Source organism: Lepidochelys kempii, chromosome 2, assembly GCF_965140285.1.
Source record: "Lepidochelys kempii isolate rLepKem1 chromosome 2, rLepKem1.hap1, whole genome shotgun sequence".
Taxonomy (NCBI): Eukaryota; Metazoa; Chordata; order Testudines; family Cheloniidae; genus Lepidochelys; species Lepidochelys kempii.
The window spans coordinates 40,509,371-40,535,569 of NC_136381.1; the positions used below are offsets into that span (position 1 = coordinate 40,509,371).

At 38.4% G+C, this 26,199-nt stretch overlaps 1 protein-coding gene across 6 annotated transcripts in view; it reads left to right on the plus strand.

The window, feature by feature from the left end:
• STK3 (serine/threonine kinase 3) overlaps positions 1–26,199 on the plus strand; it is a 291,185-nt gene that overhangs the window by 27,465 nt on the left and 237,521 nt on the right. For 5 of the 6 annotated variants that reach the window (XR_012157123.2, XR_012157124.2, XM_073330482.2 and 2 more), the window contains exons 2-4: positions 1,977–2,057; positions 3,973–4,101; positions 5,934–6,048. Coding sequence is in view for 4 of the 6 variants with exons in the window: in XM_073330482.2 (XP_073186583.1) it covers positions 1,977–2,057; positions 3,973–4,101; positions 5,934–6,048 (325 nt within the window). In the remaining 2 variants the exon portion in view is untranslated. Of the gene's footprint in view, positions 1–1,976; positions 2,058–3,972; positions 4,102–5,933; positions 6,049–21,801; positions 21,876–26,199 lie in introns of those variants that run through there. The other variant, XM_073330481.2, reaches the window with a different exon arrangement.

Below are 26,199 nucleotides of genomic sequence, written 5' to 3' on the forward strand. Positions count from 1 at the left end.
AATTTGCCTCTCCAGGCCCTACAGAATGATGGAATAGTACCCTTTGCAACTGACACACATGCTTGTTCCTGCTGACTGTCAAACGGTTAGGTATGGGTTTTGGGACTCCATTTTCTGAAAGCCAGCTATTTCAGGAACATTTCTCATGCTCCCCACGAGGGGATAAACCAGTGGTGATCCCTTCACAAATCTCTGTTACCACAACATCAGCAGTTCACTTGCCAACACCAAACTGGTTTGCAGCACGTGTAATAGTCTGGTGTTGCCAGCTTCCAGAGGCCAATAGCAACCTGCTTTTATACCTGTATGGCCTCCCTCAATTGAGTGTTCTGATAATGGAGGGTCAGGGCAAGCTCTTCACACAGCTCCATAAAGGTCTGTTTCCTTATGTGGAAATTCTGGAGCTACTGCTGGTCATCCCATGTCTGCATGATGATGTGATCCTACCACACTATGCTTTGTGGTATATATCCCACTGATCTATAAATACCCACTGTTTTTGTGGGTTTGTTTTACAGCTGTAATATTGATTAAAGGTAGGTTCTAACTGCTTGTTTAGGAAGTTTTCTTTAGGTCTTAATGAGCTGTAACTAAGCTGAAATTTTCCATGTTGAGCATCTGCCTCAGAACTGCAGCAAAAATGGTTCATTTGTTTTTCAGGTTAGGGGAAAATACATTTATGTCCATGTTTTTTATATATATAGCCGCTTCCTGCAGCTCCCATTGGCCAGGAACGGCGAACCGTGGTTACTGGGAGCTGCGGGCGGCTGTACCTGCGGACGGTCAATATAAACAAACGGTCTCGTGGCCTGCCAGTGGATTACCCTGATGGACTGCATGTGTTTTGTGGGCCGCAGGTTGCCCATCACTGAATTGGAGGGTGGTGGTTGGGAGGGACTGAATTAGGCCTGTGGAAAAAAAAATAGTATGAGATCCTGTAATTGAAGACTGCATCATAATGTGTGCGCACAAGGAGGCTAAATCAGGGTTGTACAGGCAACCTGAATTCTGCCATTTTCTAACTTTTGGGTGCTTGACTTTTTGTAACTAGAGCTGTGCAGATTTTTTTGGTTTAATAGTTTATTCGTGTTTGTTCGACACACAACTATTTGCAAATGTGATACCAATTCAGCCAAACATTTTTGTTTTTTTGGGGGTGGGGCTTGGGTGCCATTCACAGAGTGACATCTACTACCTTTATAAGTTTTAGCGCAGTGTTAAGGCACTCATCAGGGATGTGGAAGTTCCTGGGTTCAGTTCCCTCCTCTGCCTGATGTGGAGCTGGGATTTGAGCTTATGTCTTCCACATTGCAGGAGAGTGTCCTCGCCACCAGGCTATGGACTATTCTAGGGTCAGTCTTTCTCAGTCTCTCCCATTGAAGCTGCTCCAGTTTGTATAAAATACTTGAATAGTCATGGGGCGGGAGTGTGTGTGTGTGTGTGTGTGTGTGTCTGATAGACTGACTCTATAGTCTTGTGGTTAGGGCACCCATCTAGTAGTGGGGAGATCTTAGGTTCTGTCCCTGTTTGACTAACTTGTCAATAGGAGAGACTCAGAACTACACACCATTGTATCCCATAGCCCTGTGGTTAGGGTGCTCTCCTGCAATGTGGGTAGACGCAAGGTCAAATTCCTACTCCACCTCAGGCAAGGGGGAATGGAACCTGGGTCTCCCTGGTGAGTACCTTAACCACTAAGCTAAAAGTTCTAAGGAGGGCAATACCGCCACCCGCTCCTTCTCAATGGTGTGGAGTGTTGTCTTTTTCACCTCCCTGTTTTTTAATGGACAGTATTTTATAACCAACCATCTGTACCTGATGCTTGTTTTTCATTACAAGTGCTCCTGGTTCTTTCTTTGTAAGATCTTAATTTCTTTGTCTCTCATTTAATAGCTGTTTTTTTCTTTGAACTACATGTTTTTACCTTTTAAAGTCAAATATGTAAATGACTTATTGTAAAATATTATTTTTATTAGCAAGCTGAAAAAGCTAAGTGAAGACAGCTTAACTAAGCAGCCTGAAGAAGTCTTTGATGTTCTAGAGAAGCTTGGTGAAGGGTGAGTAAAACTGTTTGTGTGTGTGTGTGTGTGTGGGGGGGATACATGGGGAAAATAATTAAAATTAATATGATATTAAAAGTGACATAGTGTCAGTGAGCATGAACTAAATTGTGCCTTTTTTTTTTTAGTACTTAAACAGCAAATGCCTGTGTGGGTTTTTTGAAAACCTACCCATGCATTTTTGTCATGCCTTTCTAGAGGCTAGAGTTTCAGATTGCAAACTTTCATGCCTTTCATTTACTGAGGCAGAAAAATAAGTTTATTTTTGTGGTTGTAGTGAAGTCAGGAGCATTTTCTTTGCCACAAGCCACGCTTCATTGCAAATTGGAAAGTAGATGAGAATGTGATATAAAGTTATATTCAGAGTACCTTGTTACCTTCCCTGTTATCATTTTATTGCTCATATAGACTCGTGGAACAAACATTGCAATTATTACACAGCAAAGTATCTTCTTATTGAAGGATTGGTATATACTGTAAGGTTGTTTTGCAGTTTGGCTAGCTGCAAAGATAGCAGATTATTATTTTTACAGAGGGAAAGAGGTTGAAGTAGAGAAGGTACCTGTGGTATAAGAGCTCCATTTTTACTGTGATCTGCCCAGGAAAATTGGTAGCTCTGCAGGTGCTTTATGCTGTTGGGAGGTGTACAAGCCTACTCATCACCACCAGAATTAGGAGCTCCGCAGGCTGTGTAAATTGAAGAGGGGCTGCTTTCCTGGTAGCTGACACAGCCAGTGGTAAGCCTAATTCTGTAGAATTCTATTGAATCTTCTGTCATTATGAATATAGAGAAGTCACATACTTAGGACCAAGTAGTAAACTATAAGGCTAATGATGAGGGACTGAAATGGACAAAACATGAATCTTGTCAATTTCTATTCCCCTGCTGGCTCACAGTTATGGAGCATGTAAGAGGAACAGAGCACTATGCCTTCCAAACAAGCGCAGTATGCTCAATTGCTCATGTGTTTGGGTAGCTCACTCTAGAGGCTAGAGTTTCAGACTGCAAACCTTCATTTTGGGTGCCTGAAAACTGACATGTTATAATAGGGAGAATATTGTAAAATAGAAAAATGTAACTGTAAAAATGTAATTGTAACCTTATTCCTTTTAAATGTTGTATGTATATCCAGAAATTCGGATTATATTTGTGATTAATCTAAGGAGCTATTTACAAAACTAAGATTTTTTTAGTCTCAAGTTTTAGAGGGGAGTTGATAGAGGCATTCAAATTATGAAGGGAATTGTGAAAAAATGATCGGTCTCTCCAATTTCTTGATCCCATGTTAAGAAAACACGAAAGGGTAATAGCAGTTTTTTCTTTGTAATTGTATTTTAGAAAGCATATAACAAATCTTTGTATATTTACAACCACAGCAAATCTGAGTCAAATACCGTAGCTAGATTTTTAAGAAGAGTGGGATAAAATTATGATTTTGTATGCAAATGATGATGAGGATAAATCTCATGGTCAGGATGTAAGCTGATTGCCTGAAGCGGTCAGGAGGGATCTTATTCTTTCCCTCCTTGTTTTGTTCTAATTTACAGCATTTCCTATCTGGCTATGTGTATTATGATGGTGATTTTACCTTTCTCTTAATGTTTTATTAGTTCATTAGCAACTGCTGGAGGTAAGGTACCAGATATAATTAATCAATATTTTGACATAATATGCCAAATACTATGAATTGGCGAAGGTAAACGTTATCTGAGGACTTCCTTTTCAGAGGCACAGTCATGATGAAATTAAAATCTCTTGCAATTTTACAAGCATCTCATGTAGATAATGTTAAAAAAAGACGTCTTTTAAATGAATCCAGTGGTTGGCATGATCTTTTGAATAATGCTGATTGGGAGGAAGGAAGAACTATTTTGGAGAAAAAATTAATTTGTAATTTTTTGTAATTTTTAGATCTTACGGTAGTGTCTTTAAAGCAATACACAAGGAATCTGGACAAGTAGTGGCAATTAAACAAGTCCCTGTCGAGTCAGATCTTCAGGAAATAATTAAAGAAATTTCTATAATGCAGCAATGTGACAGGTATGAGCAATATTACGTATTTATTTATTTATTTATTTAATCATTTGCCTCCTTTTTAAGCATTTATTTGAAAATGTACTTGTAATGTTACGAGCACGGCTGGTCTAGTAAAAGTCTATTTACATTTGATATTCAGTTCTAATTTTAACGACCACTGCATATGTACTTGTTGAAGGTTGAATTTTCCCCTAAGTTCATAGTGAAATGTGATTAATATAAACAACTGAAAGAAAAATATATACTTCTAAATTAATATTAAATTTAGTAATAAATAATAAATAAATAAAGTAATAAATGTTATCCTGAGAAGAATAAGGTAATTTGTTTAGATATGCACTTGATTACAAGCAGTGTCAAACAAAAATAACTTGACATGATTATAATTAAAGAAGGATCTTTTTTTAAAAAGTTTGAAGTGCTGTTAAAATTTCCTGTAAGCAGATAAATCCACCTGAGTTTTTTGAGTCCTCCATTTCAAAGTATTGGCAAGGATTGTTATAGGCCAAGACTAATCACTGTTAATTTTAAAAAATAGAGGGGGGAAAATGTGCTTGGAAAATAGTCTCTATTATACAACTGGCACTTTTGCAACAATGATTACTTTGGAGGAGCTGCTGTTATCCTAGTCTTTCTTTGGACAACTCACTCTCTGATTGTGGTGGCAGCTTTCTCTGATTAGGGCTGCAGGAACAGGGGCCTTCACTTATAAGGAGATAGAAATGAAAATTAGTGTTACAAGTGCTACTTTCACTTAAATTGTTTTGTGCTCTGTGTGTGAGGGGTGTTTTTTGAAAGGATTATGGTCCTGATCCTGCAATGGAATCCATGATGGTGAACCCTTATGCATGTGAGGAGTCTTCTTTAATTTGGTGGTGTAAGGGTCTGTCTGTTTGTGGGATCAAGGCCTAATTCTGCAAAGGTTGGGCTAAAATCTCTCTAGCTGTCTAACTTTCTTTAAACACAAACTTTGTCAGTAACCATTTGGACCAGTCTGCTTTCACAAGTCTTTCTTACAGCTGTCCTCTCAAATTAGAGTAGTTTGTACACCCTTGTCTACTGCTGCAGTACTGAGGCTAGCTTACCACTGAGGGACAAAAAAAATCTCCTTCCTCATTCTGAGATTCTGCAGCTACTGCCACTCATCCCAGGTCTCGAAGAACTCAGGGGAGGATTTATGTCCTTTATTTGATATGTTGATGAATGGAAATACAACATGCATAATATATGGCACTATATAAATAAGTGTTCTGTTAAAACTTAATATGGAAAATGCACATAGAGTTCCATAAATATTTCTATAGCAAAACATTAGACTGAACAATATTTAGTTAGCTATTCAGGTTTGTTTTTGAAATAGACTCCTGCAGGTTGTGTGGGGAAAAAAGAGGAAATTTAAAATGATTTCCATGTTGTCCACTCAACACTGGAAAGAGAGAAAAAGGAGAAGGCTCCTGAAGATAGTGAAAAGGGGAATAGACTTTTCCGAAGGAAAAGGGAAGTGGAGAAGGTGCTTTCCCTTCATCAGAAAGCAACTGGTGATTGGGGAGATCTTTGTATTTATTTGAGGGGTGTGGGTGTATTGTAGGTCATTCTACATGTGCCTCCATCATTTTGGTGAAGGAACCAAACTTCTGGAAGTCTAACCAGGCCTTTACGAGGCCTTGATTAAGGTAGTCCCATCATGACCTAAAATTCGCTCAACTGCACCACACAATCTTTGGCTGTCCTAGTGACTTCCCAATTCTCATTTTATTAGAACTGACCGTGGATATTTTTTTCATTGTTGAGGATCATTAATACATGAATCTCAACTGTTTTGTGTTTATATTTAGTCCCTATGTTGTCAAGTACTATGGCAGCTACTTTAAGAACACAGATCTATGGATTGTTATGGAGTATTGTGGAGCTGGCTCTGTCTCGGACATAATTAGATTACGGAATAAAACAGTAAGTTCCCTTTTTTATGTGTATCTTTTTATACTGTTTTTTAATTATAACTTTTAGTCTTAAGTAATCTGACTAAGAGAAAAGATTTGCCTACAGGCTTTGTCTAACTCTTGGGAAATTTTTGAAGAGGGCTTAATCCTAAAAACATGTCTACACTGCGCAAAAAAAAAAAAGTGTTCTTGGGTTTGCTAACCCAAGTTAGCTAACTTGAGTTAAAATAGCAGTGAAGACATGGCAAGTTGGCTTTTAACTCCTATTAGCAGCTCGAGTAGGGGAGCCCAGTACTGAACTCAAACTGCTAACCCAAGGTAAAAGCTGAGTTACTGGGTATGCCTACACTGCAAAAACAAACAAGCAAAACACCACGTGGCAGTGAGTTTCAGAGCCTGGGTCAACTGACTTGGACTTGTGGGGCTAAAATGAGCACTGCAGACATTCCTGCTCAGGCTAGATCTGGGGGTCTGACACCTGCCTCATTCGCATGGTTTCATAGCCCAAGCTCTAGCCTGAGTGGGAATGTTTACACTGATATTTTTAGCCCTGTAGTGTGAGTCCTGTGAGCCTGAGTCAGTTGACCCAAGCTTTGAGACTTGCTGCCACAGGTTTGGTTTTTTTTTTTTTTTACAGTGTAGACATAGCCACTGTGTCTTCGCTGCTGTTTTAACCCTGAATTAACGAACTCAGGTTAACTAAACTGGGTTGAGAACACTGTCTTTGCCATGTAGACATGCCCTTAATATTGGGCACTCTTTATTTCATTGAGACTAAAGGGAATTGAAAGTTGTGATTAGAATATCTTAATCTATGAAACCTCTCCGGATGGTAGCCCTCAAATATGGAATTTATTTCAGCTACACAAATATTGCCTCTTCATCTGCAAGATCACAAAATTCAGTTTATTTTCACTTGATAATTTTACACATTTTAAAAGGACACTCATGGCATAATTTGTAGCTCTAAAATGTACAAATTCTTTTTATCACTGATAGAAAGAATTGAAACTGTAATACTTTGTTCTTCTTTACTCTTTCACCTCTCACTTGCCATCCTTTAGGTACCTTGTTTAGGAGGTTGAGCTGTTGATTAGGCTTTTGTTTTTTTCTTTCCCCAAAATTGATATTCCAGCATTTATTTTGACATCTCCCTGCACCATATGTAACAAAATCTTTCTTGGGGAGGAGAGGAATTATGATGTTTTTGTCCTATCAAGTACTCACTAGGTGCAGGCTAGCATTATCACCCAATTGCTCCCCCCCCCCAATATTTGTATTTTTCTTTTTCCTTTTATGGAAAGGAGTTGTCTTTAGAATGACAAATGTTATATTACCTAGGTGCCATGTTTAGTTTAAAACTAATTTTTGTTATAAAATACTGTATGCAATACTTTATTACAAGTGAAATCCCTTTGATGTTGAGTTTTTGTGAATACTCCCAGATCTCAACAATAGCCTATTTATGGTAGCAAAGGTTTTTCCCTGAAAAGCATCTGTACTCAGTGTTTTTTCTGAGTTACTGTTGAATAAATGTTGTCCAGACCTCCTGACCTTTACGACTTGTCCAGTTTGTAAAGGGAGAATAGTACTTGGAACTATTGTTTGTGTGTGTATATGGGGGTGTGTGAGGTGTGTGGCTTTTTTTTTTAAGGGGTCTATTCTATTAAGTCGTAATTTGAAAGATGAAGAAGTTGCTTTCTATTTCATGACTAGTAAATGGAACAGAAGGAGTTGTTCTAATTTGCTTCAATAACCTAATTTTAAAATATGCCCTTAAAAGTATAATCTTCTTCCCCTCTCCCCATGCCCTTACCAGCAAATCATTTCAGGCTGTTTGAAAGAGATTTAAGCAGTTTCAATAAACCTGCATGTAGTTATGATGTATTTAGTTAATCACATTTCCACTAAAATCAGTTAACTGTTTACGTTGTATAACCCTAAATGAAAAAGCTATTTACAAGAGTAGCTAAGGCAAGTTGTGTCCCCCATTAGTGGTTGCCATGATTTATAAGAATGAAACTACCTTATTTTTCTGCATAATGATGGAGGAACAAGACAATGTATACTGTTGATTCTCTGGAACAGTAACTTGATTGCTGTATGACTTTTTATTACATGATGGAAAACTTCTGACTACATATTACTGGAATAAGGCTGGCTAAATACTTCAATACTTTGTGGTTCACCTAAAATAAAGTTTGTTTGTGGAAACAATAAGTTGGAAACTTGTTTTAGTGTTTTTATGTTTTCCACAAGAAATAAACCACTTAGAGGGAGACGAGTTAATTCTTAGTTTGATAGAATGTGTATTAACTGGCCATTGCCATTCATAGTTACTTGCAGTATTGTTATAGCTGTGTTGGTCCCAGGTTATAAGAGAGACAGGGTTGATGAGGTAATACCTTTTATTGGATGAACTTTTGTTGGTAAAGGAGACAAGTTTATCAGCTTACACAGAACTTTTCTTCAGGTCTGGGAAAGGCACTCAGGCTCTTGCAGCTAAATACAAGGTAGAATGTATTGTTTAGCATAGGTAGTAAGCACATATTGTAAAAGACACTGTAAAGTCAACAGCTTGTCTCTTTCACCAACAGAAGTTGGTCCAATAAAAGATATTACCTCACCTCTTTTCTCATTCATAGTTGTGTATTTTAGAATTTTCCTAGATCATCACCATAAACCAATACAATGGTTGCTTCAGGAAAAACATTCTTAATTTAGGGATTATAGGTAGAAAATAGATAAAATAGATTAAGGTTTAACAATCTCTGTAACTGTTTATACTGTCCTCCCGAAAAACAACCAACCAGCCTGTGGACAAGGTAATGGAAGATGGCTCTGTGAATTTTTTTTTTTTTAAATTCTTATTTAAAAATAGGTGAGGAAAGGATGGAAGTTTTTTTTTTCATGTTTATTAAAAAAAAAAAAAAAATCTCAAAGCACTCATTCTTTGCCCTTGGTGCCTGTTTGTAAACTTAAAAATGTACCATATAATACACATACATCTCCACCAAATCCTTTCAACCGTCAGCCCACGCCTTTGTCAAAAGACTGAGCAGAAAGATTTGGGCTTTGCAGCATGTCAAGAAAGTTACAAATCTTGGCTCAGCCCTGTTTAACCAAAAGTATGGGAAACAAATTCCAGAATTGGGTACCCTTCAGACCCTTGTTAGCCACTCCCCTTTCGTGTCAAGGGGGCTCCAGCTCAAAAGAGAGGCAGCCTCTCAGGTAATGAAGTCCCAAAACATTTATTGCTTTATAGCGTAAGTCAACCCCTGGAATCCCTTCCAGAAGTTTATTGGAAGCCAGTATATATCCAGGAAGAAGTAGTGTAATGTGCTCTCAGTATGCAACTTCATTTAAGAGGGCCATGATAGTCTCCACTAGCTTCACGTTTTGAATGGTCCCAAGGTGTGACCCTATTATTATTCTGAGATGACAAAGATATGGCTAGCTTTATCAAGGCTCACATCAGAGGGGAAAAGGGCACTCTTCTCCATAGGCACTGATGAAGGGAAAGTGTACATGACCATAGCCATCATTTGGTGATCCAGGATGTAATAAAGCACTCAGGTTGCACACCTCTGCTACTCTCCCTCCATTACAGGTGCCATTGTAAGTTTTAACTGTTTTCACCAGGCCAACAACATTCTAACTTTCCTGTCTGGATTAATTTGTAACCAGCTAGTTCTCATCCAAACCCATAGTTAATGTAGCCACTGGGTAACTTATTCCATTGTTCCATCATATCAGACATGATGGAGATCGGAGTTGTGATGCTGAATACACTGCAGCCTATGTTTCCTCACTAATCCCACCAGCATCCTCAAACAGAAGTAACTGTGGTACCACTAAACCCCTGTGGTATCCTGCAGGAAAGAATCCTTTGGGCAAAGGAATCCACAGCCAATGTTTTTTTTTTTTTTTTCAGAAAGCTAAGAGTGACTCCGTCCCCCAACTGCTTTAGTTCACAAGCAAAGGAACAATATCGAAGCTGGTGACCAATATAAAAGGATCAGCACAGATTCTCTCTTTTTCCGTTACTAGGCGATCATCCACTAGTATAACCGGTGCAATTTCTATCTCATATCCAGGCTTGTAAATCTATAAACTGGGGTCAAGGAAACTAGAGGACTGGAAAAATCAAAACAAACAACAAACCCCACCCACATTAATTTTTCCACCACAACCTTTTCATGACCTTCCCCAAAAATGAAGACTGTCATTATATAGATTGTATATAGATTGTCAGCATCAAAATTGGCTTCTTGAGCACTGGCTTCACTGTAGCTGTAAGAGCTACTTGCACTCTGCCCTTCCATAGGGAAATGTTGACAGTCTTAAGAAGGAACCCACCACTTTCCCTACTGACCTTCACCAGCCAGGAAGGTCATGGGTCCACCTCACAGGTTGTAGCACAAAGCTACTTCAGTACCTCTTTAACTTCAGTGAGCAATACTGGCTGAAATTCATAAGACTAATTCATTGTTTCCTTAAGACAGTGTTCCATTTCTACAGAAGTAGACAGTTTATTCTAAATTCAAACAATTTTTATTTGCCAAGTAATATGAAAATTTTGAGGGGAAGAACTCAACTCTATAATTGTGATGAGACAGCTAGGATTGGGCAAGCTATTGGCCACTAAGGATGGTATTTTTCTGTATTGGATTTCCTTTGGAAGGGAAAAAAACTATATAATTGGTTGCAGTCTGCATGAGATTTCGGTTACTGGTGTTCTGGCTGTCTCATCTCTCACTTGATCTGTCTTTTCTGGGAACCATGGTGAAGATGGAGCTTGTGCAGAGAGCATTTAGGGGCCACTGTTTCAATAGTGGATGACCGAATACTAATCTAAAGCTTACCAAAACCATTAATAGGTTGTTTTTCTGAAAGATCACTGGTATCTGTAGTGGCTGCGTGGAAACTCAGTGGTTTCATTAACTACCGAGGGTGGACTCTCAAGATATGTCTGTCACTGTGGATGGATAAATTCTTCCTAACTTCAGAGATTGTGGATGATCAATGATGGGGGGAAATGGTTCCTCAATCATAACTCAAGCACAAGATCCAGAGTGTGTCTAGCCTTATGAATGGAGCCTGTGACTGCCTGGGACAGTCCAGTAATTGTAATGGGAGCTGTGAAATTCTTAGCCAATCCACAGGTAACATCCCCTACAATGAAATCCTCAGGCACTGACATTTTGACTATTCCAGATTTGATCCTGTGGGCCAGAATCACTTTAAATGCTGACAAAACCCATAGTTAAAAAAACAACAACAACAAAACCCTAAGAAAAAATGCAGGTCATTGGGAGCTTTCTTCAAATAAGATATTCAGTATGTGGCCCTCTGTTGGAAGCTGGGAAACCTGTTTTCCCCTGTATGATGGCCTTATTTTCTGACTTTAAAATCTTAATTTTGTAAGAGTGTGAAAACTTTTTATAGTTGCAAGGCTAATGTTGGTAAAATTGCATATGGTGAAGTACCTAGATACTAATTTGGCCAACGTCACTGTAATATCTGAGTGCTTATTGACGTGCTATTTAAGCTAAAATTTTGTTTAACTATATGTATGATTAATAGCAAAGGCATTCTGTGGCATTTCCCAAATCTCAGTGTAGTCCTTAGTCACCCATTCAAAAATATATTTAATATTCTACAATAGAATCACCTTTTTTTAGTACTAGGTACTTAATTACTACAAAGCTGTCCTTCACTAGGCACGTAAGGAGTTACTGTCAACTCCAAATTTGTCCCAAAGTTTAAATTTACTTAAAAACAAGCTTGTAGAAAACAAGACAAAAAGAAATATTTCCAGGTACAGAAAGATTTAGGCCAATACCGATCTATTGGGGGGGAGGAATAGTTCAGTGGTTTGAGCTTTGGCCTGCTAAACCCAGGGCTGCGAGTTCAATCCTTGAGGGGGCCATTTAGGGATATGGGGCAAAAATTGGGGATTGGTCCTGCTTTGAGCAGGGGGTTGGACTAGATGACCTCCTGAGGTCCCTTCCAACCCTGATATTCTATGATTCTATCTTTTTTACCCAAATGTAATCAATTTTCAAACAAATATACTTTTCAGTACTTACAATTCAAACCAAAATTGACTTAACAGATTTTCTTCATCCAAGCTCAGAGAAATGCACACAAAGTAAACAGTATGTTTACAGTGTTAAGTAAACTAAATCTTTAAAAAAATTGCTTTTGCTAATCTAAGGTAGTTATTAATAACATAGGTCGAGACATTTTACAATATAAAGATGCTATTCCTGAAAGGCTTATTGGTCACATAAGTAAATTGAAGTCTATAGGACTTCAAGTTGCAGTGGGGGAGGTTTAGATTGGATATTAGGAAAAACTTTTTCACTAAGAGGGTGGTGAAACACTGGAATGCGTTACCTAGGGAGGTGGTAGAATCTCCTTCCGTAGAGGTTTTTAAGGTCAGGCTTGACAAAGCCCTGGCTGGGATGATTTAACTGGGAATTGGTCCTGCTTCGAGCAGGGGGTTGGACTAGATGACCTTCTGGGGTCCCTTCCAACCCTGATATTCTATGATTCTATGATAATTTTGTAAGTAAGAATTATTCATTTATAAGGTTTATAAGACTTGGCCCTACAATTTTTAGGAAAATTTAAAATTTATATATTGATGATATCAATCCTTAAACTTAATCACATTGTCTTTAAGAACCCAGTGGTGGAAGGTGCTGAGACACAGTGTTGCTTAATTGGGCCCTATGGCGACTAAGGAAGTACACATCTGGGAAGATGGGCCTTAGCTGACTTTTTGAATTACTCCCTCCCAGTGTGTTTTTACTTCCCCACCCTGAATTCCATTTATATATATATATATAAATAAATAAACCAACTATTTTTTTTAGTACCATGGGAGAATTTGCCCATCTCGTGGAATTTGCAGGATCTAAGGTTTTTGCAGATGTGAGCGGGATAAAAAAATGCAAGAAACAATGTGGGAGTAAGTAAGAATGAGTATTGTGTGGTGGGATTGGACGGGAGCGGGATTAAAAAAATAGTCCCTCACAGGGCTCTACTCAGAACCATGGGCCTTTAACATTGGTTGTCCTCCATCCCTCATAGTGAACAGGAAAAAAAAAAAAAAGCATTTGAACAATTTAAAATGCACCTGTGCACACACAAGAATTTCATGGATTAGACAAACGCTGTAAGTAGTGGTTTGGGGAAATAGTCATATTTTGTTCCTAATAAACATAATGATAACCTTTGATTCATTTAGCAATGTCATCCTTAATTATTAAAAAATTGAAGCTTACTGTGAACAAATTTCTATACTTGTGTGTGCAAAAATTGTTAGCATTTTAAATTTGAACATTTTAAATTATGTAGCTCTCAGGATAAATATAGCTGTTTCTGACAGAGCAGTTTTAGCTTTTCAAATGCAAAATTGCTGTGTTGAGGGAGGCAAAATTATCATCCCCTCACCCCCACCCCAATAGTCTCAACTGTATGGAGCTAAGAGTATAACTGTAGCTTTCACTATAACATTTTAAAGTTCCCAAATAGCTTCATTGCACACATAGGCTGAATTTTGTTATCTGAAGTTCTTTTGAAGGGTATACTTGCGGATGGAACTTATTTTTCTAGTTTTTCTAAGGTGAACTTGACACTTGTGCATAGAATAATTGTCTTAGTTTTTGTTTTAACATTTTATGCCATTAATGTGACCTAAATTTTGAGTTTACCTTCATCTGAAATAAATCTAGGAATCATTTCAGATGCTTCCTGTTATTGGAGCAGAGTGTTCTGAAAGTGGCTAATGATGGAAAACCAACTTTGACCTAAGGAGGAGACCTATTCAAATGTCTTTGAACCAGAAATTAGTTGGACATGGTATATTAAAAACTAGGTTAAGTGTTTTCAAATGGTTCTCTAACAAGAGCCAGTACAACAGCCGCTGTACAACAGCCCTTTTCAGAATGTATTAATATATTACATATAAAAAAACTTTGTTAAAAGAACATTAAGCACTCAAGAGTTAGGAAATGCCAGATAAGTTGCCTGTTCACCTCTGTTACTATACATTATGATACAGTCTTTAAATACATGATCACATACTATTTTTTCCATGGGATACTTGCCTCATTCAGTGCCAGGATGGACCTGCTGGGGGGATGAATCAGGGTTGAGTAGTGAAAGAGATTGTTGTCTGTAGGATGCTGCTCGTTTGTTGCTGAGGTTGGAAGATAAGTGTTTCCAGAAAGAGAAAAGATGGTCTTATGGTTGAGGCAGTTGAATGCTGTCCTGGAGAACTGGATTCTGTGCTTGCCTGTGATACAAGTCAAGTCACTTAAACCAAATTTTTCACAGGTGGTCATTAGCTGTGAGTTTCTCATTTTCTGGACGCCTGACTTGAGACCCTGAGGACTGATTTGTGGAAATGCTGAGGACTCACAGCTGCCACTAAAGTTAGTGGGGGCAATGCTTTGAACTATAAAGTGCGTATGATGCTAACTACTCTGAAAAGTCAGTTCATAAGTGTCTATAACTGGGCACTCGGCATTACTGGATACTTTTGATTTTAATCTCTCTGCTTCGGTTTGCCATCTGTAAAATGAGAATAATAATACAACTCCCTCATCTCACAGAGATGTTAAAATAAGTTCATTAATATTTGCAATATTCAGATATTCAGGTACTATAGTGATGATTGCCATAGAAAAGGCCATGAGGAAATTAATAATTCTGTCTTCAAAGGAGGATTTGAATAGTGTGCAGTAAATAAGGACTTGGACCACACATTTCCTGATGAGGAAAAAACAAAATATTGAACAGCTGCTCAGTAAGTGAACACTGTCCATTCTGTGCACTGAATGAGGCAGAGGTCCTTTGGGGAAAAAAAATGATTTATGAAATTAAAGACAGTATACATATATACAAGGGAGCTGAATTTTGGTTGTGCAGACAACCTTAATTCTGGCATTTCCTAACTTTTGAAAGCTTCACTTTGCAACCTTAAAATGTTTTTAATATACTTTGCTTTTTGTGTTTAAAAATGTCCTCGGTTTTAAAAATAGCAAACTGAAAATACAGAAATTCCGTCATGCTGCATCATATTGACACCCATATGGGTCATCAGTTTGGTTGGAACCTTTAGTTTTACCACACAAACCTCTTCCCCTTGAGATAGTAGAGTAACTGATAGCAGTAGTAAGTTTATTATTGTCTATGTGAACCAACTTTGGAGGAGGATGAGAGACACACTTTGCTAGTGGATTTCACAGGTATTTAATGATGAGAGAGGAACGGTGAGACTCAGGAATCTTGGTTTCTATTCCAACCTCCGGAGGGGAATTTTTCCTAATGGTCACAGCATCTTCTGCTTGTTCCACCCAGGACTGAGTCCTTCTGCCCCTTTTGCTTCAACCTGTCCCATTCTTCTTGCCTATCCAGTCCTAGTCTCCACTCCTCTATCCAGTCCTAGTCTCCACTCCTCAGGATTCTCATCCCAGTCCCAGTCTCCTTATCCAGCCAGTCCTCATCTCTCCCTCCTGGCTGTCTGTACAAGTCCCAGTTTCCTTCCCTTCTCTTCTAGTCCTACGCTAACCAGACTCCTTGTCCTAATCTACTTCTTTCTCTCCCCCTGGTCCAGCTTCTGTCTCCTCTGTATTTGAATCAGGCAGCTTCCTCCACGTTCCTGGGTGCTGGAATGCAGGTCACTTAGAGCTCTCCGTTGCGGTGCTCACCTCCACTCTTGCCCAGAGCAGGTGGGTGCAGCAATTACAGGGAAAGTCTGGCTTCACTCTATAGCCCTGGTTTGGAACACATTCAGTGGTTCTGTGGGGCTGGCTCAAGTGCAGTCCAGTCACGCTTGGGAGCTGTGAAGGTGTATAGAGCATCTTTGGAGATTTTAGCTGCTAAAAATTGAAACACTCTCTGAGTATGTGCAAACTGCAGTCGTCGTCATCCCCCGCTTCCCCAGGTTTATAACTTGGCCAAATTTGGGTGGATTTTCACAGGGATTGTGAAGGATACTTCACTTGACCCAAGGCCACCCCATGCCAAATTTGAAGGCCCTGCTCCGAAGCATGGGGGAGGGAAGGGAAGGGGCAGTGCTAAAGCTTCTCAAAGAAACAGTCACAAGAATTTTTAACATGAGCAAAACCATTTATTTTTCATAGTCTCATTCTCAGAAAGGGCAGAACTGTTTTGACTGAGATTATTTTTTTTGAAAAAAATTCAGCCTGTGGCAACACCTAGCATGTAAAATTTCAGTCCAAATGGTTAAAGTTTGGCAAAGTTATAAACCCAGTAAAAAGAGGATCTTATAATGGGGAGTGTTGGGTACCTTTAATAATAATCAGTGATACTAGACCCTGCTTATAATACTGGTTAATTAGAAGAGAATCTTTATTTAAATGAAATTTTTGAGATGTCAGTTGCTGAATATTACTGTGGTGGGGAAAGGGGAAAAAAAAACAACAACAAAAGAGAGTGGTGGGGGAGACCTTCACAAGGTTCCCCTCATGGAGTTTTCATCAAGCTGTTTCATGCACTGTTGGAGTTGTGTGAGATTAGATTTTTTGCACTCTCACCAGAAGAAAAGACTTCTCTGTTCCCCCTCACCTTCTCCAACTCCCCTAGATCCAAGGTCTGTATGGATTGCGGGGTGGGTCTATAAGACACAAGCATCTCTTCTTTTGGAATGCATTTTTGTGTGTGAAATAATAATGTAGTTGCTGTCACATAAGCAGTTTATGCAAATCAGTAATGAGTTAATTTGTCTATTTGCAAATATGTTTCATACAACCATAAAGTTTGTTTTTAATAAAAAAATGCTTTTTTGTATTTAGAGTTAATGAAAGGTCACAGTGCTGGCAAATACAGTTCTTTTATCTGCAGGGTGAGAAGCCCAGACATACTACCCTATCAGCTTGTCTCAACCCTGGTCTGGGTAGGATTTCCACTGTGGCCTTGCTGTCACTACACAATTTTATTGTTAAAATATTACTGTGAAGAGTGGAATTAACTGTCGTGATGCTGACCACATCTTTGTGTGGACAAGGACAAGCCATGTGCATTATTGTGTCACATAATCATGGTTAAATGGCATGTTTAAGTCTCAGACCTCCCCTAGGGGCTGGACAGGACGTGTTCTTTTCTACATTAATTGCAAAGTTGTGGTTAGCCTCTGGTTAGCTAATTTGATACATCGCAGTTGTAGATCAAACTTGATAGTGAAGACAAGCTCTAGGAGTAGCAGAGGGAGTCTAGGCTCCATGTTCCACTCTGTTCTTGGCCTCTCCATGCAAAACACACGTGTGCCAAGTGCTATGGTAAATTGGTGATGTGAGAGCTGGAAATGACTTCCACCAAACTCATTTCATATAGGGGCCAGCAGATATATATTAGATGGAGACAGCTTTGACTCTTAACTGATCTGGGCTGGATTCAAACTGTTGAACTACAGGTGGAAAGCTCTGTAGCTCATTAGCACTGTCCGAAGTATCCTGTCCCCTAAAATGTGCTAACATGAGGGGGTCTGATTTTATATATATACAAATAAAATTACATATAAAATACCTTATCATTGAAAAGTCTAATACTCAAATGTCAGAATTAAATCCTCATGCAGCCTGTATATGCACAAGGGAGTAGAACTATCTTTAGTTGTGTGCTCATTTCTATTTATTTTCCACATGACCATGCATCATTCGCTGCTCATGGTGGATGGTGCTCTGAGAATGAGGTAGCTGTGTAATGTCTTTCTATCTGCATCACTCAATTCATGGTCCTATGCCTAATTTACTACTTAACTATTTATTATTAATATTAATAATAATAATTAAAAAATCATGAGGAAATTATTATTATTGCTCTCATCACCATATTACCCAAGTGCCTTATGATTATCTTCACAACACTCCTGTGAAGTAGGGAAATATTATCTTCCATTTACATATAGAGAACTAAAGTATAGGAAGATGTAGGCCAAATTTTTCAAAAGTGTATATTGATTTTGAGTATCTTAATGATTGGGTGCCCAATTGGAGACAGGTAGGGCCTGATATTTTTATAGGTGTTGACTTCATTTACAGTTGTGAGTGTTTTTAGAATTTCTGAAAAATCAAGCCCTGTGTGTCTCAAGCTGGTCACCTAGAAAATGAGGCACCTGCAAGTTATGACTGCTTCTGAAAAGTCTGGTCTGAGGGAAGTTTGTGTCAAAGTTAGGGCTAGAATCCCATTCTCACTGGTTTCAATCCAGTGCTGTAACCCCAACAACACTATTTCTCTTCCTGTAGGTCCTTGCCTCGTGTTACATGCATTACAACTTTCACAGTGAAAGAGATAGGGGTCTTGCCAACAACGGCTTTTTAGCTATGCACCCCTGCCTCATTTACTGTCCTTCCTGCCTACTGAATGAGGCAGAGGTCCTGTGGGAGAAAAATAGTATTTGACTTTGGTGAGACTTTGTAATAATGAATATGCACAGAAAGTGAAATTAAGGGTGCATGGGCATCCATGCCTAATCAGCCAAGCATATCTTCAGGTTCATTCTCCTAATAGATATGTTACTCTGCAACCTCCCCTAATAGATATGTTACACCTGAACTTAGTGCATGTTCATCTGATCCACCAGAATATTTAGTTTGACCAGAGCTGGCTGGCGTAATAGTTTCCATTGGTTTGTATGGTGGCTATAAAGTTGGCCCACTTTAGCTTTCTGAGTTAATTTGTATGGATGCTGCAGGGTTCAAAATTGCTTCACAGCTGTCTCAGGAATGGCAGATGGCACCCAAGTGGACAAGAAATGCACAGCACACTGTACACAAGCATGGGGTAAGGGAAAATGGTGACCAAAGATACCAGGCAAATGATTGTACTTCAGGATCATTAGTGTCTACACATAGAAACCAGCTCAGTTTTTTAACTTTCAACTGGAAGATCCCCACACAGAGGTGGTAAAATACTTAGCTGATTGATTTTCTTATCTAGCTGGAAACAGTTAAAAACAGAGCTATCTTTTCTATACTTTTAATTTTTGTTTCTGTGTGGAGATTTTTTATTTTGGACCTGAAGGTTAGAAAATGAAGCCACTTCTAGTTTGACAACAGAGATGGAATGATGAGATTTAAAGAAAACAACAGTGAAAATTTCTCATAATAAAGATTTGCTTATTTCATTTTACATATCGCCCTTAAAGTTAATAGTTTATATTTTCCCCTAAGATTTCATCTTCTTTTTTCTGTTACTAATTTTAATTTATAATTGGGTCATGAGGATTCAGATATTTTCCCTGTGGCTAATAATTTTGGAAGATTGGGGGAAGAAAGCATATTGTAAAATAAACACAGAAGCACAAATAGTATTTTATATTCTGTTCAAATTTTGTTTTTTCTCTCTTTTCTTTTGCCTGATCTCAAATGTTTCTGAAATGAGTGCTGGCTGGTTGGAGAGCTCCTTTTTGCCCGCTTGCTCTTGGGTTAAAAAACAGAGTAAATCAGTTTTACTTTATAGGAAGAATTTGACTAACTCCTGTTCCCTTTGTTGCGTGCTGTGGCTCTTTAACCAATAGCAATAGTTATATGCCAACATAAAAATATCAAAAATAATGCATACCAATATAGAGCACCGGACAGTACTTTATGCAGGCAACAGCTTTTTTACTCTGAAAAGCCAAACTATGGCCGTGGTGTTGGGGTCTCTCGCACCCTTTACAGGCTGGCTCTCTCTGTGTGTGCGGGGCTTTGGAACTGATGAATCTTCCCACCAGGGTATTCTCTCAGTAGCATAAGGCTGGGGCTTCCCTCATAGCCCCTGGCATGGGAAGGAGTGGTGCAGGAGAGAGAGGAGGCATGGTTGGAGCATATTGTGCGCCAACTTTTCTGGTCAGCTAGACAGCTCTGTGGGGAGCTGTTGCATAATGGCTTGTCTCTTTGATGGGGTAATGCAGACTAATAGGGCAAGGTGATTTATAAAGCACATTAATATGTTGTGTATTAACTAGGGCTGTCTATTAATCATAGTGAACTCACGTGATTAACTCAAAAAAATTAATCACGATTAAAAAAATTTATCATGATTAATTGCAGTTTTAATCGCACTGTTAAACAATAGACTACAATTGAAATGTATTAAATATTTTTGGATGTTTTTCTACATTTTCAAATATTGATTTCAATGACAACACAGAATACAAAGTGTACAGTTCTCACTTTATATTATTATTTTTGATTACAAATATTTGTACTGTAAAAACAATATACAAAAGAAACAGTATTTTTCAATTCATCTCATACAAGTACTGTAGTGTAATCTCTTTATCATGAAAGTGCAACTTACAAATGTAGATTTTTTTTTTGGTTACATAACTACATTCAAAAACAAAACCATGCAAAACGTTAGAGCCTACAAGTCCACTCAGTCCTACTTCTCGTTAAGCCAATCACTAAGTCAGACAAATTTGTTTACATTTATGGGAGATCATGCTGCCCACTTCTTATTTACAATGTCACCAGAAAGTGAGAACAGGCTTTTGTAGCCAGCATTGCAAGGTATCTGACAGATATGCTAAACATTCATATGCCCCTTCATGCTTTGGCCACCATTCTAGAGGACATGCTTCCATGCTAATGATGCTTGTTAAAAAAATGAATTCATTAAATTTGTGACTGAACTCCTTGCGGGAGAATTGTATTCTCTCTGGTTCTATTTCACCCGCATTCTGCCATATATTGCACGTTATAGTAGTCTCAGATGATAACTCAGCACATGTTCATTTAAAGAACACTTTCACTGCAGATTTGACAAAATGCAAAGAAGGTACCAATGTGAGATTTCTAAAGATAGCTGCAGAACTCGACCCAAGGTTTAAGAATCTGAAGTGCCTTCCAAAATCTGAGAGTGTTGAGGTGTGGAGCATGGTTTCAGAAGTCTTAAAAGAGAAACACACTGATGTGGAAACTACAGAATCTGAACCACCAAAAAAGAAAATCAACCTTCTGCTGATGACATTTGACTCAGATGATGAAAATGAACATGCGTCAGTCCACACTGCTTTGGATTGTTATTGAGCAGAACCCATCATCAGCATGGATGCATGTACTCTGGAATGGTGGTTGAAGCATGATGGGACATAGGAATCTTTAGCAGATTTGGCATGTAAATTGCGATCATGTAAAATGCGATTCATGGCACTGTTGTAGCCGGCGAACACCTTTTCTCGCTTTCAGGTGATATTGTGAACAAGGAGCAGGCAGCATTATCTCCTGCAAATGTAAACAAACTTCTTAGTCTGAGCGATTGGCTGAACAAGAAATAGGACTGAGTGGACTTGAAGGCTCTAAAGTTTTACATTTGTTTTATTTTTGAATGCAGTTCTTTTTTATACATAATTCTACATTAATGAAAAAGATTGCACTATAGTACTTGCATTTGGTGAATTGAAAGACTCTTGTTTTTTACAGTGCAAATATTTGTAATAAAAAATAAAGTGAGTCCTGTGTACTTTGTATTCTATGTTATAATAATATATTTAAAAATAAGGAAAACATCAAACAATATTTAAATAAATGGTATTCTATTATTAACAGTGCAATTAATTGCGTTTAATTTTTTTAATCGCTTGACAGCCCTAGTATTAACTGGTTTGGTAGACCTTGCTGGTGCCTACTAAAGGTTGCCTAGTGTGCTTTAATATATTCCTGTTTAAAACAGTACTAAGTTACACCTTACCAAGAAATAGAATATACTTGCTTGGAGAATAATTATGTATTTGTTATAGGACTGAAAATGCTTGGTGTAGAACCAGATGTATGGATGAAGACAATCTCTGTTCCAAAGAGCTTGCAACATAAGGTCCTGATCCTGTATTTTTTCTGCATAGGTAGACCCTTGTGCCTGTATAGAGTCCTATTGAAGTCAATGGGATTTCATGTGGAACTGACTTCAGATTCATGGCCTGTAAGTAAGGCCTAGAGGAGATGGGATGTATTATAAAATCCCAGTGAGGAAATAACTTTACAGCAAAGGAGAGTTTTTAAAGAGGATCTGAAGAAAGATATCAGTCAACTAAAGTACTGGTTATCCCTTCAGGGCTAAAATATTTGGGAATTATTCTATCTCTGGATGATAAATGAGCCCTTTATGTATAGGCCATATATTTCAAAAAGTTAGAACTGAATTATTTAAATAGGCTAGGTTTCAGCTAATCCTGCTAAAACCGAATGAATTAGCTGAAAATACTAGTACAATTTTGTTCTTTGCTGTACCTACCAAGAATACAAAGTAACTGGTGGTGACCCCTTAACACAATGGTCCCCAACCTTTCTGTGGGAATAGCGCTTTCCTATTCCCAGAAGACTGTGGCAGGGCGCCAGACACCCCACTGCTGAAATGTGGGGTGATTTTGCCAGTATAGCTACATTTGTTTTGCTGGCATAATTTGATAGTCACAGTTTTTTATTTCTTTAATTTTCATCCCATTTCTCCTGGTTATGCTCTTTTGTACTACCGTAACTGAATATGAGGAGATAAATTTCCACACATCTTGACTGAAAGAACGAAAAAGCAAACACAATATGAAAAAATGGAGTGTAATTCTTCAAAATGTGGCACACAATTGTTGACTTTAATGCAATCTTATAATGCCCTTTTCACCTTAAAAAAAACAAACAAACAAAAAAAACAAAAACCCAACAGGCTACCTGGTGTTTAGTGAGTGAAATAAAGAAGATTGTTTAAAACCCAGAATGATTGTGGAGGTGAGTAGTATGGGTATCTGACCTCTTCATGAAAAAGCAATATCTTAGCACTGAATCTGCTTTGTAGGGCCAGCCTACACTATAAAGGGTTGGCTGATGCTGCTATACTGCCATAGGTAGTCCAGCAGAACCCCCTGGTGGAGAGGCAGCTTATACTAGCGAAAGGAGTGATTTTGCCAGTATAGCTACATTTGTTTTGCTGGCATCGTTTGTCAGTCAGGAGTGTGTGGGTTTTTTTTTTTTTTCACACCCCTGACTGACACAGCCCAACAACATTTTTCAGGGTAGAGCAGCAGGCATTCATAGGCTGTGGCTGCAAGGAAAGTTGTAGTTATCGTGGTACCGTTATCTTCCCATAGTAATAACTGTTCTTATTAAAATGCTTATTAAAATTCTTATTATTGTTGAAATATAGTAAAGGGCCAGCTAATTTTAAGATTCCTGCTGTTCCACAATACAGTATTACAACTGCTCTAGTAACATGATATATTATAATGCAGATCATGTTGCATATTGGCAATTTATTACCAGCTAATAGAAAGCATTTGGCAAACAGCAAAGTAATTCATATTTTTGAAGGACATTTTAAAACAGGTTTTTAGCTGAGAGTGAGGGATTACACTCACCATGATGGAATTTTGCTGTTTGGATATAATGTGATAACTTTTGAATGACACATCCGATCAATTCCAAAATGACAGGGAACATTCTAGTTATCAATTAGCAGAACCCTATTGATTATGGTAAAAATTGAAAAACCTGAATGGGGGGATATGAGGAACACACAGATTTCTTTGCGTTTGGAGAACAGGCTCATTATGTTCAACATCTCTGTAATTATCTACAGATCAAAGAATTGATGGCAGCCTTGAACACATTCCAGTATAATAGTATTCCCAATGTCAATTTAAAATATTGTCACTCTGAAAGACACATCCCTGTAATTGGGAGGGGGTGAGAAAGAAAAGCGGGGGTAGGGGGGATGTGAGTTGCTTGTCTGAACTTGAAGTTATTCAGGAACAGCTATTCCTGATTGGCTCCATGGGTGGAGACTCTTATTCTGGGATAAGAGGGCCTTATTTCTGTTTAATTTAACCCAGTGATTTAAACTAAACAGGAACAAGACACTCTTATTCCAGAAGAGTGTTCATACCTGGAGCTATTTAGGAATATCTGTTCCTGAATAACTCATTGTGTAGACAAGCCATAAGAATGATGGGAAGGGTGGGGTCAGGTGGTTTTCTCTGCCCCAGTATGCTGTATGTATTGTCTCTGTGTACAAACCCATCTGTTTTATCCATTCTTCCTCCCCCCCCTTCTCTTGCCCACAAACTCTTAATTAGCAATGTCTGGCTTGTGTACTGTCAGCGGTCTGAAACTGATAGTTGCTGCCATTAGGAAGTGCTAATGAGCAGGAGCTCAGCCTTGATATTGCTAATTGTAGCAATTAGCAAGAATTTCATATGTGGGAGTTTGAGAAATTAAGAAAACATGGCATTCCCTTGAGTTCAGTCCAAATTTAGGACTCTGCTAGTTCATTGTGCTTTAGGGCATGAGATCTTGATAGCCTCTCTTATACTGTACAACTAAGGTGATTTATTTTCCTTCTGGTAAGAGAAAGTGGCTGACTGCTACCTATTCTGTTGTGCATCATCTGGTCTGATGGTGACTGTCCTCTCTGCTGGCATAGGTAAGGCACAACCAGTCACTTGGCAAGTAAACATTTTTAAAATTTGTGATCAAATATTGTCACCAGATTTTGTCAAAACTAGCCTATGCACCAGTTCTGAAGAATAAGCACCTGGGAAATTTGAACTATAAAAAGTAGCCTCTTTTTTTAGTTATAAATTTAGATTTTTTTGTAAAAGTGAGAAACCTATTAATTTTGTTTAAAAATTGTTTTGGAAAGTTAAGTTTTTATGAAAAGAAGGAGGTTAGACTGGAAACAATTTTGAAACTTTAATTGATCAGCAATTATGACCAATTTTAACATCTTATAAAATGGGGATTCATGTGTGACCATCATGTTCATTGTCTGTGGTGAAATTCATTCCTTCATGGTGGAAGGCCAGCATGTGGCCAGTTCACTTGTAGGATTTAAGGAATGCATAGACTTTTTTTGTCTTTTTCTTCTTCACAGCAGTTCATTTTGCTTCTGAGCAAAATCTGTCTTTTGTACTCTATAATCTCAGCAGAGTATTTTGAAAATGGAAATTAACAGAGAGAGTTACATAAGAACATAAGAATGGCCATATTGGATCAGACCAATGGTCCATCTAACCTAATATCCTGTCTTCAGACAGTGGCCAATGCCAGGTGCTTCAGAGGGAATGTACAGAACAGGTAATCAAGTGATTCAACCCATGTTGCCAATTCCCAGCTTCTGGAAAACAGAGGCTAGGGACACTTTAGAGCAGTGGTTCTTAACCTTTACTGCAGCCTGCACCCCTTTGGTTCTCAAAATATGTTCTCGCACCCCTTATCAAAAATCGTTGAAGTAGGTCAGTTCTTCAAACCTAGATATATTTTCTGTTTGTATATTACAGCAATCGTTTAAAAAAAGTATAATGTTAATAAATATATAGGTTTGATGAAACAAAGTAGTTGTACTTACATGCCTGTGCTTAATTTGTGTTTTTCATGATTTACCTTCCAAAAAAATCTGCCATGTCTCGCACCCCCAAAAAGGGCGTCTCGCACCCCAGGTTAAGAACCACTGCTTTAGAGCATGGTTTTGCATCCCTGCCCATCCTGGCTAATAGCCATTGATGGACCTATCCTCCATGAATTTATCCAGTTCTTTTTTGAAGCCCGTTATAGACTTGGCCTTCACAATGACCTCTGGCAGAGTTCTACCTGCTGAGTGTGCGTCGTGTGACGAAACACTTCCTTTTGTTGAAGCGGCAAAGAGTCCTGTGGCACGTTCTAGACTACCACAAATACCCACGAAAGCTCATGCTCCAATACGTCTGTTAGCCTATAAGGTGCCACAGGACTCTTTGTCGCTTTTACAGATCCAGACTAACACGGCTACCCCTCTGAAGCCTTCCTTTCGTTTGTTTTAAACCTGCTGTGTATTAATTTCATTTGGTGACCCCTTAGTTCTTGTGTTATGAGATGGAGTAAATAACACTTCCTTATTTACTTTCTCCACACCAGTCATGATTTTATAGACCTCTATCATATCCCACCTTAGTCGTTTCTTTTCCATGCTGAAAAGTCCCAGTCTTAATCTCTCCTCGTATGAAAGCTGTTAGAATCAGAGACTTTAAGGTCAGAAGGGACTATTATGATGGTCTAGTCTGACCTTCTGCACAACGCAGGCCACAGAATCTCACCCACCCACTCCTGTAACAAACCCCTGACCTATGTCTGAGCTACTGAAGTCCTCAAATTGTGGTTTAAAGACTTCAAGGTGC